Source organism: Piliocolobus tephrosceles, chromosome 6 (assembly GCF_002776525.5).
Source record: "Piliocolobus tephrosceles isolate RC106 chromosome 6, ASM277652v3, whole genome shotgun sequence".
Lineage (NCBI taxonomy): Eukaryota > Metazoa > Chordata > Mammalia > Primates > Cercopithecidae > Piliocolobus > Piliocolobus tephrosceles.
The window spans coordinates 39,443,443-39,460,935 of record NC_045439.1 but is presented as its reverse complement, the minus strand read 5'-3'; the positions used below and the strand labels follow the sequence as shown (position 1 = coordinate 39,460,935).

The 17,493-nt window shown below is 34.9% G+C and overlaps 1 protein-coding gene across 1 annotated transcript in view; it reads left to right on the top strand.

Moving 5' to 3' along the window:
* The window catches only part of GPHN (gephyrin), a 728,696-nt gene that overhangs the window by 630,842 nt on the left and 80,361 nt on the right, over positions 1-17,493 (top strand). Inside the window, exons 12-13 of the mRNA XM_026456013.2 lie at positions 5,378-5,470; positions 16,350-16,405. Of these exons, the coding sequence (XP_026311798.1) occupies positions 5,378-5,470; positions 16,350-16,405 (149 nt within the window). The remainder of the gene's footprint in view (positions 1-5,377; positions 5,471-16,349; positions 16,406-17,493) is intronic.

The following is a 17,493-nucleotide window of genomic DNA, read 5'->3' as shown; positions in this document are numbered from 1 at the left end:
CAATGTGTGCTGTCATCATGATAGTGAATTCTCTTGAGATCTGGTTGTTTAAAAGTGTGTGTCACCCACCCCCTCTCTCTCTTGCTCCTTCTCTGGCCATGTGAGGTGCCACTCTCCCTTTGTCTTCTGCCATGATTGTAAGTTTCCTGAGGCTTCCCCAGAAGAAGAAGCCACTATGCTTCCTATACAGCCTATAGAACTGTGAGCCAATTAAACCTCTTATCTTTATAAATTACCCAGTCTCAGTATTTATTTATAGCAATGCAAGAACAGACTAATATAATGATATATTACAAATTGAATATATAGTTGACAAAAAATATATACACGAGTAGTATTCAGAGTGCAGAGTGGCAATGATCAAGGAGAACTTACTATCTTGAATGAAGTCTTGAAATAGATAATGGACATAGACTGGCAGCAAAAAGGTAGATAACAGTCTGGGCTTAGGGAAGCCTTGACCATATGCATGGAGGTGATCACGTATATACAGAAACATGACTTGGCTAGAGAGAGGGGTACAGTTTCAAGGAAATGAGATTAGAGGTTATCAAAATATCCTTCTCTATTTTATATCGTCTTTGATCAAAGCTGGTTGTATTTGATTGATATGACATTTTTCTCTACTTATCTGATATTTTCTCATAGTCATAATCATTAATGCACTCATTCATTGACTCAGTCATTCAAATAGTTACTGAGTGCCTTACATACCAAACACTGTGCTTGATACTAGGATTACAAAGATGAATGATATATACTGTGACAACAAAGAATTCAAAGCCTGATGCAGAAGTCAAGACAGTTTCAGAAACAGCCATAATACAATGTGAAAACCATGCAAAAATAGATGGTTACAAATCTTATGCAAATAGTAAGAGTAAAGGTAGTCCCTCCAACCGATTCTCTCTTAAATCACCAAAGAAGTTCCTAAAAGACAAATCTCATTACCTTTCAAGAGACTTAAATTATGCTAGTGAATTAATTTGAAGTCATTAGTCTGCTTAAAAATCCCTCATTGGTTTCCCATTTTTACAAAATTAGGTTTAAACTCCCTTGATCCTGTTTCATTTGTCTAAAATGCCCCCCCTCTCCTACCTGGTTTTGAGTTACCCTTTAAAACTCAGCTCAGGTGTTTATCTCTTCTAGGAAGATTTTCTAGATGTTCCACAAGTTTTTGGTTAGGTGATTTTCTGTATGTCTCCCATGTCACCCTGTACATTTTCCTGCCGCTGTCTATGTCATACTATCTTGTAATCATCTCTATTTCTGTATCTTTCTCTTTCTCTCATGCACTGTACTTGTGAATTCCTTGAGGACATCAACCAGGCCTTACGGGTATTTTTGTCTCCAGTGTCTAGCATATATTAGGTTCCCAGTGTTTGATGAATGGATGAGTAAATCAGTCAGTGAACTTGTTGGCCTTGGTAAGAGACAGAAGACCAAAGAGGTAACATCTGAGCTGAACCTTGAAGAATGCATGATATTTACTAGGAGGAGAAAAAAGGAAAAAAGCATTCCTGTCCAATGCAAAATGATCTGCAAAAGCACAGACTAGAAAAAGCCCAGAATGTTTAAGATGTGACAAATCATACTTTGTATCAGAAACTGGACATTTGTTAGAAATAAAGGTCAATCACAGTATAAATATTTCCCACATTGTGCTAAGCGATTCTTAAACTAGCACTGCAGAATTATTATAATAGGATATGTTTATTAATTTTTAACCTACTAAAGTTTGGGTGGGTTGCAGCATTTAAATAACTACATAATTCCTTGTCATACATACATTTTTCTCATTTGAGCCTCCTCAGAAATTCAAGGGATATTTTTTAGTATTTGTATGTATGTTAGAATGGGGAGTAAATATTATTGCAAACTACCAGAACAAAGTTTTTAGATTCCAGAATCAAATGTTATCAAATTATGATTGAGTAGATTCTATACCATAGGAGCCTTCCAGAATGGAATTACACAATAAGATGTATGAACAACTCAGGCATTCAAGACAGAAATCAAGTGTGCTGATATTCTTTTATCCAAATTGTCAGTGAGACCTTACTCAACTTTCTTCCACGTCCATGTATCTAAATCTTGCAAAAGCAGAAGATAATCATTATTCCTGTCCTCAGAGTATTAATTCATTCATGTGCATTTCAAGACACTGTGAGATCTATAATACAGCTGTCAGTATCAGTTGTCTTTCAAACTTAGCATATTAAATATAAAGCCCCTGTCTTAGAATATCGGAAGAAAGAGAGCCATGCTGAGCCTGTTTCTTTGGGGCTACTGGCAAGAACTTAGGGTGGAAAAGTGACTATACTAACTGTTGATTCTTATGGCCAACAAATTTGTAGTTTTTTGTTGTTGGTGATGGTGTCTGTAGTGATAACATATATGTAACATAAAACTTACTATTTTAACCATTTTTAAGCACATGGTTCAATAGCATTAAGTACATTCACATTGTTCTGTAACCATCACCACCAGCCATGTCTAGAACTTTTTGGTCTTCCCAAACTGAAACTCTATACCCATTAAACACTAACTCTCCTTTCCCTCCTCATCCCAGCACCTGCCACCACCATTCTACTTTCTATCTCTGTGATTTGACTACTCTATGTACCTCATGTAAGTGGAATCATAAAATATTTGTCTTTTTGTGGTCAGCTTATTTCACTTAGCAGAATGTCCTCAAGATTCATCCATGTTGTAACATAGTCAGAATTTCCTTCCTTTTTAAGGCTAAATAATATTTCTGTATGTATATACCATACTTTTCTTATCCATTCATCTGTCAATAGATACTTGAGTTGGTTCCACCATTGACTGTTGTGGATAATGTTGTGAATATGGGTGTACAAATATGTGTTCAAGTCCCAGCTTTTAATATTTTGGATGTATACCTAGAAATGGAATTGCTGGTTTATATAGTAATTATGTTTAATTTTTTAACTTGCAACTTTTTAAATGTGAGGGACATAAAGGAAGAGCAGTGGGTAGAGGGAACATGAGTTGTAGTAGTTATTATTATGGTGATAGTATGGATGAAAAGTTCTAAAATCTAGTTTTTCCATGTTACCTTAGCCACCTATGAAATATATTGCTATAGGTAAGGACTTACTCTATTTAAACCTCTCTTATGGCCAGGCGCGGTGGCTCGCCTGTAATCTCAGCACTTTGGGAGACCGAGGCGGGCGGATCACGAGGTCACGAGATCGAGATCATCCTGGCTAACACGGTGAAACCCCGTCTCTACCAAAAATACAAAAAAAAATTAGCCGGGCCTGGTGGCAGGCGCCGGTAGCTCCCGTTACTTGGGAGGCTGAGGCAGGAGAATGGCGTGAACCCAGGAGGCGGAGCTTGCAGTGAGCCGAAATCGCGCCACTGCACTCCAACCTGAGCGGCAGAGCGAGACTCCGTCTCAAAAAAAAAAAAAAAAAAAAAAAAAAACACTCTCTTCCTTCATCTGTAAAATGAACCTAACAGTGCTCTACTAGATTTTCATGGGATTAAGTGAGATTATATATGTAATCATACAATGTTAATAGACATTTACTATGTCAGTGGGGCTAGCCACCAGAAAAACTCAGCCCTTGTGCTATCTCTGATTATTAACCACTATTAGTGCACTATTCAAAATTCCAGCAAAGTCATTAGTGTAGATTCTGAGCTGGTGTAGAGCTTACATTTTGACCTACACCCCCCAATGCCAGGACAAACTACTTCCAAATAAGGAAGCATCCCTTATTTATTGTGATCCTGGACAAGCACCACTGGGCCCGCTACTAGGGACTATATAGCTTCAGGTTCATTTGGGAGTTAATGTTATATATGTGAATACAAACTAGACCCTATGGTCCCACCACTTCCCTTGTCTTACATAGTATGGCCCAGACCTCCAGTATAGCTCCAGAATAGCTTCAACATCCTAGGAGTATCTGAAGCTAGAATCTGCTAAGTTCTCCCTTGCAATTCAAGTGCCAAAAGGGAAGAGTCAATATCACTATAGAATATAGTGATATTCAGAATAGAAATTTGAAAATCAGATGATCAGAATATAAATTTAAAAATCTCTCTACACTTACTTGTAGGTCCTAGGATCTGGAAATCAGAGACCCTAGGTGGCTAAGTTCAAAGATAAAAAATACAGACTCACTTATCCAGCTATGGATCAATGAAATTTAATAAATTATACAAATACTTCATGTAAATCAAGTCCTGTATTACTTGTCTTGGTTTCTTTTCTTCCTTCCTCTTCCTCTTTTTTTAACCTCATTTATTTTTGCTTTCCTTTTTTGAAATTAGCAATAAAGACAGTTTCTGACTAGAGGATTTAAGGAATTGGTTATGACTCCTGAAACTTTTATTCTTGTTGGCACTAATTCGAATTTCTGAGCCAAAAGTGATTTTCATCGAGAGTAGTCTGAATACTTACTTCACACAAAAGGTTACTGGTGCTCTTCTTATAGGCACTAAACTATTTCAATTAATGAAGCCAAAATCAAAGGCTAAAACTCAAATGGAATGACTGAGACATTCCTTTTTTTAAAAAACTTCATCTTCTTAAGAAAAAAAACAACTTCAGGATTAAAAAATGATGCATTCATTGTAGAAAATGTGAAAATTTTTGGAAAAGTAGAGCAAAGGGAATAAAAACCATAAATCTGACATTCTGAAGTAGTAAATGCTTTATATTTTCATGTATGGTTTTTCCTTCTTTTTCTATTGATATGTACACTTATATCTTAATACAGTTAAGACTATATGCTGCAGATTTGACTTTGCATGTGGTAAAAATATATATCATAGGAACTTTCCTATGTCAATGAATATTCTTCATAAATATTACTTTAGTCTCCATATTTTATCTTAAGAATATATCATTTCTTATTTAAATACCTATATTGTTGATAGTTTGGTTTCTTTCCATTTTTTCTATTGTAAGAAACTCTGAAATAAACATATACAGAAACATTTATCCATTTTTCCTAGGACAGATTTCTAGAAGTCAAACTACTAGGTCAATGGGTATGAAAATCTGTAAAGATGGCTTTCCTTTTAAAGAAAATCATATTTGGGTTTTTAAAGGATTACTAACACATCAACTGAACACATCTTTGATTACTGTATGACACCTCATATTCAGATAATCTCTACAAACATTGCCATGAATTGACTGAATGTAATCTGTTATTTCAGGCACCAGAATGCATCTCTTCTTTCTGCCCCTTATTTCTTGGGACAGAAATCAGGAGGTCTGACTGAACCCATTTACAAGCTGTGACAGACAAGCACACGTGCCCATCTTGTTTATGACTGCCTGCTTACCCGTTGCTCTCGATATTTACATTTTCCTTCTTTTCTCTTCCTTCAGATGGAATGGGGCGAGTCCTTGCTCAAGATGTATATGCAAAAGACAATTTACCGCCCTTCCCGGCATCAGTAAAAGATGGCTATGCTGTCCGAGGTGAATATTTTGGTTCTCTTAAACATAATCAGACTTACACTGTATTTTTTTTTTTCAGATTGTTGGCTTAGCCCAAGCACCCAGTAGCTGTTAGGTTTGTTTCCCCATGATTGTCAAAATTCACAGATAACCATGTTAATCTACACCTGTATATTTTCTGGCACAATCTTGATTAAAACTTTTCAGATAAAGAAAAGTTATATGAAAATTCTCTTTTTTAAATTTTTTATTTTTAATATTTGTGGATACATGGTAGGTATATATATTTATGGGGTACATGAGATGTTTAAATACAGGCATGCAATGCATAAAAATCACATCAGGGTAAATGTGGAATCTGTCACATCAAGTGTTTATCCTTTATGTTACTAAAATTCTTGCTTACAAATAAATATATAGGAATAAAATTAAAACACTGTACTTCAATTTATTCTTTCTGTTCCTACACATGCCAGACAGCCTACATTCTTGGTATAGAAGTTTTCCAAATGTTTGCTAGTTGAAAACATCTATATGATCTAAGAAAAAAGAGCAGACTCCCAACCCAAGGGTAAAGTTGAGGTGGTCTGTTACGCTTTCAACTCAAACATTAGTAAAGGGCTTCATAAAAAGCAGACATGAGGGAAACCTCTAATTCTGTAGAAGATGCCATATTTCAAAATTCTGGAGCCCCAACAGCTAACGCAAAGTTGCCTGAGATTGCATAAAGCTTAAAAGCAAATACTAAATAGCATTTTTCTGCCTAAATTCCAATCTAAAAACCCCAAATGTAAATTCTGAATTGCTTAGAAATTGTTGTTGATTTTTTTGGTTTTGTTTTTGTTTTTCCATGTACAACATGATATTTTAAAATATGTAGTATACATTGTAGAATGGCTTAGCTGAGCTAATTAACACATGCATTACCTCACATCCTTATCATTTTTGTGGTGAGACTTAAAATCTGCTCTCTTAGTGATTTTCAAACTATGATACATTGTTATTATGTTATTGGTTATTAATACAAGCTTGATATCATTGAAGAAACATGTTAAAAATTTTTTTCAGTTTATCAGAGCTGTTAAGCATGCCAATCCCTTTTTAATGGGGTACATGAGATATGGAGTTATGGAGTCTCTTACTTGGTTTTGGTTTTGGTTTTTTTAGCTACATTTAGCCATGAAAATACAGGTTGGGCATCCCTAATTCAAAAATCTAGAATTTGAAGTACTCCAAAATCTGAAATTTTTTGCGTGTTGACATGGCACCACAAGTAGAAAATTTTATACCTGACCTCATGTGAAGGGTCACAGTAAAAACACACTCAAAACTTTGTTTAGAAAAATTATTTGAAACATTGTTTAAAATTACCTACCTTGTGGCTATGTGTATAGGATATATGTGAAACATAAATTAATTTTGTGTTTAGACTTCGGTCCCATCCGCAAGATATCTCATTATGTATATGCAGATATTCCAAAATCTGAAAAATATCAAAATCCAAAATACTGGTCCCAAGCATTTCATATAAAAGATGATCAACCTATAATTTCCTTTTTCTTGTAATTAAATACTTCATTAATCTCCTCTGTGTTCCATCATCTCTTAGTAGTTATCTTTTTATGTTGGAGATAACATAGCAAATGGTTAAGGCTACAAGCGTTGAGCAAAGCTCGAGTGATCTGGGTTTTAGTACCAGTTCCATCTGTGTAACTTTGAGCAAATCACTTAAATTTTTTTAGCTTCAGTTTTCTCATCTCTAAAATTACAATAATTACAACAATACTTACCCCAGCAGGTTGTTGTAAGGATTAGATGAGGTTGTAGAAAGCCTTAATAAACTACCTGACACACATTAAAAAAAAAAAAAAAAAAGAACACTTGATAATTGTATTTTAAAATGTTTAATGATAGTAACCATTATTATCACTATTATTATTTTAAACACATTTTCTTAAACTATCTCTGAAAAAGGGCTAACATTTGAATTGCTACTCTCATTTTCTATGTAAATAAAATGGTAGAGAGATTGAGCTTATGTTTTTTCATTTCCACTAGTGTATTCTTTCTCAGGAAGATTATCTTGGATTCACTTCATTCAGCTTGATCTCACTATATCAGAATACTTCTGAAATTGGCAAAGCCAAAACATAAATACCAAATTCCCAATGGCTCCTGTGTTTTTTTCTTTCAAATTGCTTCCTTCTACAGTGTTGATCAGAATAAATATTGTCCAGATAGAAAATTATTTTATCTTGTGATAGCTTCACTGGCTCTTCTAGTTTCTTTTTTTTCCCCAACGTCATTGTTGGCTTGAAATAGTTTCTTATTGCCCATCTAAAAAGTAAATTCTGTATTGATGCTACAATTTGTAGCCATACAAGATTACTATAAAATGACAAAGAATTCTTGCTTCCAGAGTAAAGCAAACAGCTAGAGCAGATGAAACACCAGAGACAAAGAAGTCTGTTTTTTATAAATAAAGTGGGAGAGAGTGAGAAAATAAATTATTTGAGATAGAATTATTCCCAAACAGAATATTGTTCTGTGATTTTTACATGAGCTAGCAGCACCTCAATTAAAAAAAAAAAAAAAAAAAAAACGGTTGCTGTTAGCTTTTCTTGTTGCCAAAGGGAGCAATTAGCCCCTATGAGCTTTTCAGACACTGTACAACTCATCAAAAAAATTTTATGTAAAATTACCGTTTAGTATCCTATTTATGCTTTTGTTTGGGAGGGGTTTTTACATTATTTCACCAAAAAAAATCTAAAATGGCATCTCACATTATAAAGAGTCAGAGAGATTATCTACCATGAAGCTGATTCACATTATTTCTTTCTTGCAGAGAGTTGCTAGTTCTCCAAGATATGTAACATATAAGAGAGACATAAGTGATAACCATTCTGTGGATGGTTAAATCTCAAAGTAGGAATGGTTAGTGTGTCTGTGTGTACAATATGAACATTATAATTAAAGAAGCAAAAGTCTTCTGTAGAAAGTGGCATGGTCTTACAACCATGCTGAATTTTCCAGTTTATACCTCCTCACTTTTGTCTGTAATACAGGAAAACTCTATGAATCCTAAAAGTTATTTTTATCATATTTAGTAATTAAGATGATTTTCATTTCTTTATAGGTAAATGTATTCATTAGCCTCTTTTCTATTATAAATACCACCCCAGGCAGTGTTTTGGTAAAGAATATCCTTGAGGCCAATTGTTGTGGCTCTCTACGACCCTCCTTTGAGTACCTCCTTCTCTCTACCCCTGTCTTCCTTTACTCTGGTTCCTTTCTCCCTGCTCCCTTGATTCTCCCTATTTTCTTCTCCTCTGCCTTTACCTTAGGCCTTCCAGTAATAACCAGTGGCACTCGTGGGCATTGCTAACCCTCTAGGTGTAAAGATGTTGCTAACTTGCTCTGGATCACTAAGCATTAGCCAGTGTCCTTCAGAAACATGTGGGATAAAACTCCAAACCAATTGGAGGATCACTTGCTTTAAGGTATGTGAGTTCAAAAATCAAGACAGTAATAAAATGACTAAGGAAATAAGTATAAACAGCTCAAAATAAAACATTAAGAAAAAATAGAATGTAAAGAAGGCAGGAATCAAGTGATGATAATATAAAATAATAGGAAGACCTGTAAACCTAAAACTGCATTCATGTGGGAATGAATTTGAAAGATAAAAGTAGATAAAATAAAAATGAAAGTGGCATATTTACAATTTGAATCAATACAGTATTTTTATTTTTCACATTTTTGGATTTTGTTTCTCCCTTCACACTGATGAAGCTAATCGTCCCTCTTGATGCATTCACATCCTCCTATATAGATGTGGGTGCTTATTATCTCACACTTTCTTTGTGGATATTAATAAGGGCAAAAATATCTCAGAACTCCAAGTTCAGCTTTCTTGAAAAAGTTCAATTTGAAAGGTTTATCCCTTTAGAACTTATTTTGGGATCATTTGGAAAAAAGGAATATTTTGAACAAACCAGGAATTATTTTCAGAGCCATGGGTAACATACCGTTCTGAAAAAGTAAAGTATATTAAGAGAAAGCTTTGCCATTTGGGTAGAGAGAATTTTAGAAGTTTTATTTTTCTTGTTTACATTCTGATTGAAATTACTTATGGAAAATGCAAAAATAATCAAAAGAACATTTTAAAATTACCCATTAACTTATCCCCTGGCCATTATTAACATTTTGTGCGTTTACCCCACATACAGTGGGTTAGAATACACCAAAATTCAATATAGACAATCCACAGCCGTTGTGACTTAGAGCTAGTTCTTATTCTTTCAACAGTAATCGTATTTCAGGGCTTTTGTTGTATCCATTTGAGTCATCTTTGGCTACCACTGGTTCTGCAATTCATTTGACAGCCTATTTTTGCCCTCTACTATAGGATACTTTCAGTGAAAAAGAGGGCCTTATGATATGGGGGTAATACTCATGTGAACGGATAGATAATTTGGAATAATTTAGTTTAGTTAATTCCAAAAAGAAAATACTTAGGAAAATAACGCCTCCTTTCCAAATACTAACAATTAATAGGCATTTTCCCTGGAAGATAATGGTAAAGAATACACAATGCCTTCTTACTCATGTATCCTGTGCCCACCTCCCTGCTTTCCATAAGAAAAGGTAGCCAGTTTAAAATTCCAAACAATTTACCTAATGTAATACTTGAGTGTAATTGCAGTAAGTTTGAATCCTCTTATTCCAGGTTTGTCACCTTCTCTTGTTACCTTTTCCTGCCAACCCCTCCTATAATCTTAACTTTAGTATCCATATAAAGACTATTACCCTGTGCCCTTCTTGCAGTCTCAGACAGTGTAGTTCTATAAGCAGAGTAGACAAATTACTATTCCTTCTGCCGTATTCCTCTATCAACTATTTTCTAGGACCTCTGAAAGTTATGCCATCTCTGTGTGCTCTAATTTGTTCAGCCTTAAAGTGGAAATGATGAGACTCTTTAGTACTGAAAATAAATGAATAGCTATACAGTATTTCAAGAGACTTGAAAGATCACTATGGCTGGAAAAGGAAAATGAAGGCTCATTCCATGGCAGATGATTCGAAGATTATTGTTTTCTATGTACACAATGAGTAGTTATCTAGTGGTATCAATTTCATAACAAATAATATAACCAGAAATCTTCAAACAAATGGGTAAACAGAACTAAAAGTGTTTTCTGGACATTAGAAAAAGAAGGAATAAGAGGGAATAGCTTCAGGGTCTTGCATTAAACATTGTTTACATAACGCATATGCCATTAGGGTTTATATTGCTTTTATCACTTCTTTCAAATTAAATTCTACAGTTGCAAAGCAGAAAAGAAAACACATTAGCAGATATGTCAGAATTACAAGGGAAACAATTCTAAGTCTGTTGAAGTCCTTCAAATCCATTCATCTTTTCTAATGACGTACTGTGGCTTACTTTCTTTTTTTCTTTCCAAGCTCTAGGTTCATGTGCTATCATACCTCCACTTCTGCCCTCTCCTACCTAAACTTGTAGAATTCATCTTGAAAAACTACAACGTTTTTTAACCTACTTCTTTCATAGATATTTTTAAATAAATATAGTCATGCACCACATTAACATTTGGGTCAAAAACAGACTCTTACATGATGGTGGTCCCATAAGATTACAATGGAGCTGAAAAATTCCTGTTGCCTAGTGACATTGTAGACATTGTAAGGTCACATAGTGCAACACATTACCTTTCCTATAGTTAGATATGTTTAGATACACAGATACTTAGCACTGTGTTACAGTTCCCTATAGTATTCAGTATTGTAATATGCTGTACAAGTTTGTAGCCCAAGAGCAATAGGCTATACCATGTAGCCTAGTTGTATAATAGACTATATCATCTAGGTTTGTGTTAGTACACTCTGTGATGATGTTCACACAACAAAATTGCCTAACAATGCATTTCTTAGAATATATCCCCATTGTTAAGTGACTCATGACTGTATCAGGAAGTTAGATAGATTGATAATTATTTTTCTGTCTTTATAAGACAAACCTTAGTGTTAATGTAAAATTTGGACTCCTGTAGTTCACTAATTTTTTATTCCTTAAATGTTCTCTTAGTCTGAATTTGTCTATATTCAGTTAGATCTTAGAGTGCTCTGCTCCTCAAAAAGGGTAATCCATGGACCACCAGCCTCAGCATCAGCTTGTTAGAATTTAGAATCTTCAGGCCCTGCCCCAGCCCTACTAAATTAGAATCTGTATATTCACAAGATCTCCAGATGATTTGCATGCACATTAAATGTTGAGAAATAAGAGAAATAATCAAAATGACTCCTCTCTTGGTACCAAGAAACTTCTGTGTAGTTGGTTGACTGATTCTTCCTTAGCTAGCAATATAGAGACACATTTACCAACTGGAAAGGTTCAGGGTAAGGTGGAGAACATAGTGCAAGTAAGCACATATTCTCTCCACAATTGGTATACTTTCCCCAATAACAAAGACCTTGCTCCTTAGAATCACTTCAGAGCGCTTTCACATGTGGACTTCCCTGAAACTCCATACTAGGCTTGCCCCAGATGACCTCCAGCTACTCATTATTCAGTTTATTTAGAGGATTATGCAGAACATTGATATGAGCATTTTGAGTTTATGTGCATGTGTGTGGGGGAACAGGAGAAAAGAGAAATACTTCCCACCTAAAGCTTTATGAGAATGCTAACTTCATTTCTTTATTCTTTTAACAAATATTTATTATCAATGATGAGCTAGGCACTATGCTAGACAGAATAATGACATAATCTAAGTTATACAGAATTAATCAAAGCAGTCTCTTTTTTTTTTTTTTGAGACAGGATCTCACTATGTTGCTCCAGCTGGAGTGCAGTGGTACAATCTCAGCTCACTAAAACCTCCACTCCCCACCTACCACCCAGTTCTCAAGCCATCTTTGCGCCTCAGCCTCCCAAGTAGCTAGGACTACAGGCACACACCACCACACCTGGCTAATTTTTGTATTTTTTGTAGAGATGGGGTTTTGCCATGTTGCCCAGGTTGGTCTCAAACTCCTGAGCTGAAGTGATTTGCCCAGCCAAAGCAATCTTTCTAAACATTCTTAAGATGCTGACTCAAATTTTGAAGGAAACAATATATATGGATCAGCAAAAAGTATATATAACAAATATAGAACTTTGTGTTAGAAAATATTACTTATTTGTTCATTTGTGCATGAATCTTCTAAGAACATTTTTGGAACCACATTCATTCATCTACCAACCATTTTTAATACTTAACATATTGAACATTTATTTAACACCCATTGTACAGCAAATGCCAGGGATTTGCAAATACTATAAATACATTTAGAAGCTATAATTGATTTCAAGCTATACTGGGGAAACAAAAGAGGATGCTGACAACTCTTGAGGGGAGAGGAGTCAGATATGACTTCATAGAGAAGATGACACTTGAGCTGAGTCTTAACAGCTAGAAAATCTTTCATCAGAAGGCAAGAATAAGAAAAGGATACTTTAAGTAGTGGAAGTAGCAAATGTCATGGAGCCAAAATATGAATTATCTTGGTACTCTCAGTATATCAACTGCTATAGTACTAGCAGTTGATAATAGCTAGAGTATAAGGTATAAGGAAGACATGAACCAAGGCCTCTGCACATATGTTCTCTTTGCATACAATGATGGAGCACTTCCACTTCATGTCTATCTTTTCCTCTCTCCCCCTCTCCTCCCTTCCCTCCCTATCTCCCTCCCTTTCTCTCTCCCCACCTACACACACACACACACACACACACCCCTACTTAGCTCTTACTCATTCTTCATATTCAAATCAGAAATCCTTTTATCATGCTTTTCATGACCCCTAGTGTAGCTCAGGTACTTTAATTGTATACTGTCATAAAATCATGTTTCTTTGCTTTGGAGTAGTTTTCTTAATTTGTATGTATGTATTCATTAATGTGATTATTTGATTAATATCTGCCTCTCCTGATGCATCAGTGACTTTAAGAGTTTTATTTTAATCACTCCCATGGGAAGAAATACATTAAATATATTATACATCACAAGCCAATGATATACACACACATATATAACATATACAGTACATATAAATATACATACATACACATATATAAACAAAAATAAGTTTTATGAAACAAGAGTCATCCTTACCATGTGTGTTGAAATATATTTCTATCCTTTTCATTAAAAAATTCTTCACAAGTAGATTTTACAGCCTACCTCCATTTGTCATCCAGAGTTTGAAAAACCTTGTAACAGGTTGGCACTGCACTAAAATAGAAGCAGTGTCTAGGTTTGCCCCCTACTCTCTCTCCAGCCCCTAATTTAACACTTGGGGCATAAAAGACACTCAGCAGACATTTACTGAATGAATAAAAGGAATAAAGAGCTTCAAAGATATTGTTTTAAAAGTGTGATTATCCCCATTTTTCCCAACAAGAAAACTGAAGGTTAGAGAAGTTTAGTAATTTTGCTGAGAGTCCCTGAAGCTAACAATAAACAGAACCAGGATTCAGATTCAGGTTTTTTTACTCTAAAACAATGCTAATTTCCCCCTTGTGCAGGAAGTAAAAAAAGAGAAAACGGGTCAGGCACGGTGGCTCATGCCTGTAACTCCAGCATTTTGGGAGGCCGAGGCAGGTGGATCACCTGAGGTCAGGAGTTTGAGACCAGCCTGACCAATATGATGAAACCCCATCTCTACTAAAAAAACAAAATGAAATAAAATACAAAAATTAGCCAGGCGTGGTGGCGTATGCCTGTAATCCCAGCTACTCGGGAGGTTGAGACAGGAGATTGGCTTGAACACGGGAGGCAGAGGTTGCAGTGAGCCGAGATCACGCCATTGCACCCTAGCCTAGGCAGCAAGAACGAAACTCCGTCTCAAAAAAAAAAAGAGAGAGAGAAAATATCTAGGTTGCCATAGGAGGTAGCAAGCTGATAATTATTTATCTAGTAGAGAAACAATTTTAAGTAAGTTTATTCACGTTTGAGATGCAGTTAGTGTGGAACTTTGAAAGATAATTGATGTTTTAATTTTCTACAGTAAGAAGATTATCATTTGCTCTGAAAGATGGCAAAAATAATTGGGGGAATAGATGAAACAAGATTGGTAAAATGTTGATAATTGTTGAAGCAATGACTTCTATGTCTGTTGTAAAAACTTTTTTTTTTTTTTGAGACGGAGTTTCACTCTTGTTGCCCAGGCTGGAGTGCAATGGCACAGTCTCAGCTCACCACAACCTCCGCCTCACAGGTTCAAGCAATTCTCCTGCCTCAGCCTCCCGAGTAGCTGGTATTACAGGCATGTGCCACCACACCCAGCTAATTTTATATTTTTAGTAGAGACAGGGTTTCTCCACGTTGGTCAGGCTGGTCTCAAACTCCTGACCTCAGGTGATCTGCCTGCCCCAGCCTCCCAAAGTGCTGGGATTATAGGTGTGAGCCACCACACCCGGCCTGTTGTAAAAACTTCTTAAACTTTTTAAAAAAAAACCCATGAAAATGGCTTAATAAAATAACCTTACCATAAAACTCTTCTATGATAGTTTTTACAAGTAAAAATGGAACAATATAACAGGATTCAAAAAAAAAAACACAGAAAAACAAGAGTTTATTAACTTGGATAATATCTATAAAGCATAAAATACAACATCTTGTGACAGAAGGGACCCAGTGTTAATTTTTGTCCCTCTTCATATCATGCTAACCAAAACCATTTATGCAAAAAAAGGATGACTTCATTATAAAGTGTTTTATATAAGCCTTTAGAAAAAATATCACTTTATAGCTACATAAATGAGGAATTAATCTAATGTCCTTTTAAAAAGAGAAAATATCATTATTTATCACTGTGATTATAAATGTTAAATATTCATATATAATGTATATATTTTTTGTAGATATGCCCCCAAAACTCTGCTGTTTGCAGATAACGTGAAGGTAATGACATTTTTGCCCAGTCATATTGGTCTGAAAGCCACATCATATGTCAAGAAAACTCTTTAAATCGCCAAGAATGTTTCTTCATCTAGCCATTGTTATACTGTATATATTTTTTAATTAACTTTTTTCATCCCAATTCTGGAATTTCTTTTTTCAATTTAAAAATAAATAGCCAATGGAAAATGTGATACAGTACTGCCTATGTATTCTAACTCATAAATAGAATTTTGATACATTATTTAAAAATACTGTGCTACAGTTATGAGACTGGATTTTAGTCCTAGCTCTACCATTAACCAGAAGTTGTTCAGAGTACTTTACCTTTTCTTTCTACCTGAATTCTTTCATTCTATAATTCATTTCCTTCAGCCGTCAGATGAAGAAAGGAATATTCTTCCTATTTCACATCAGGAAGCCCAGACTGGGAGATAAATAAGAAAACAGTATGAAGTAGTTAAATTGTTATCGAAAAATGGAGACCTACGGATATATATACACATATATATACACACACACATGTGTGTGTGTGTGTGTATATATATGTGTATATATATCCATGAGTGTACACACACACGACACATACGTACACATGGATAAGGTGGTATTAGGAAGATCGGCTAGAATAACATTAGAACAGCACAAGTGTGGAAATTACGAAGTGACAGGAAGACCATCTCCAGTGATACTGTGGCACAATTAGTTACCAGTGGTACAATTAGGACCACTTCTATCAGTGCATGTGAGTTGCGGATACCAAACATTAAACCAGTAGTAACAAAGTCATTGTCAAGTCTAGGAGATCAGAAAAATATTCCACTTCTCTAAGTCTTATCAAATAATTTGAGTCAAATTTTAGAATTCCAATTTTAGGTTCTTGTTCCATGCTATAGGTCCATACTGATGTTTATTCTTGGCTCTGTTCCATCTCACAGCTGCTGATGGCCCAGGAGATCGTTTCATCATTGGGGAATCCCAAGCTGGTGAACAGGTGAGATTGGTAGGCCTGAAAGGCACTGAAGATTTCAGCTTCATGGACTTTGGGTATCTAATTCTAAATTTCTCCTATCAGTGTAGTGGGAATTAGAGAGATTAGTCAGAAAGTTATCAAAGGGATGAAAGTATAGTTCCCAGGAGAACCAAAAGAATTATTTCTTAATTGAAAAATCTACATCTATTAATATATGGCATAGTATTATTAGTATGTCTCACAGACATGCATGCATTACAAGCATTTTCCAGACCTGTGATTGGGTGATTCTTTTTTTCCTGATAAAAAAAAAAAAGGTTCTGAATAGAACAATTTCTAGGTAGTCTTCTCAGACTTCTCCCCAACTTGTGTTACAAATAGGGAAACTTAGAAGAAGTAGATTATTTAAACTCTTTAGCTAATTATTTAATTTTTCTCACTTGGGATCTAGCTAGGGAACAGGTATACATATATTTATATTAAGAAATGAAACAATAATGGGCCATAATGAAAATACAAGTCCATTTGACACTTGGAGCCCAGTAATTGGCCACTTAATTGAAAAATCAGTTAAAGTGGGAAATTATTTTATACATTTAAAATAAATATAAATTTAAGTTAAACAAATATTTATTAGTCAATAACTTGATGAAGAGCCAAGGTCTTCCTTTTAAATAAGTATGCTGTTTTAATTTCTATCAGGTTTCTTACGTAAACCACACAAAAGGCAATGTCTCTGATTTCCATTTTGATTTATTTAAAGTGGAAAAACTGAGCAATACTTGCAATACATAGAAGAGCAGAATCCTTTTAGGGTTTTATTATATTTTACATTCTTTTAGTTTCCTCACTCACACCTAATTTTATAGCATTTCTTTTTAGCAGCATTTTTAATGGAGGTTTCCAAAAGGTTTTACTTAATTTTTATAGAAAAAAAAAATAACTCTTTCACACTCATATATCATTGGTTTATGTAATCTATCTTTCTTTCTTTCTTTCCTTCCTTCTTTCTTTCCTTCCTTCTTTCCTTCTTTCCTTCCTTCTCTCTTTCTCTCTTCTCTTCTCTTCTCTTTTTTTCTTTCTTTCTTTCCTTCTTTTTTTTCTTTCTT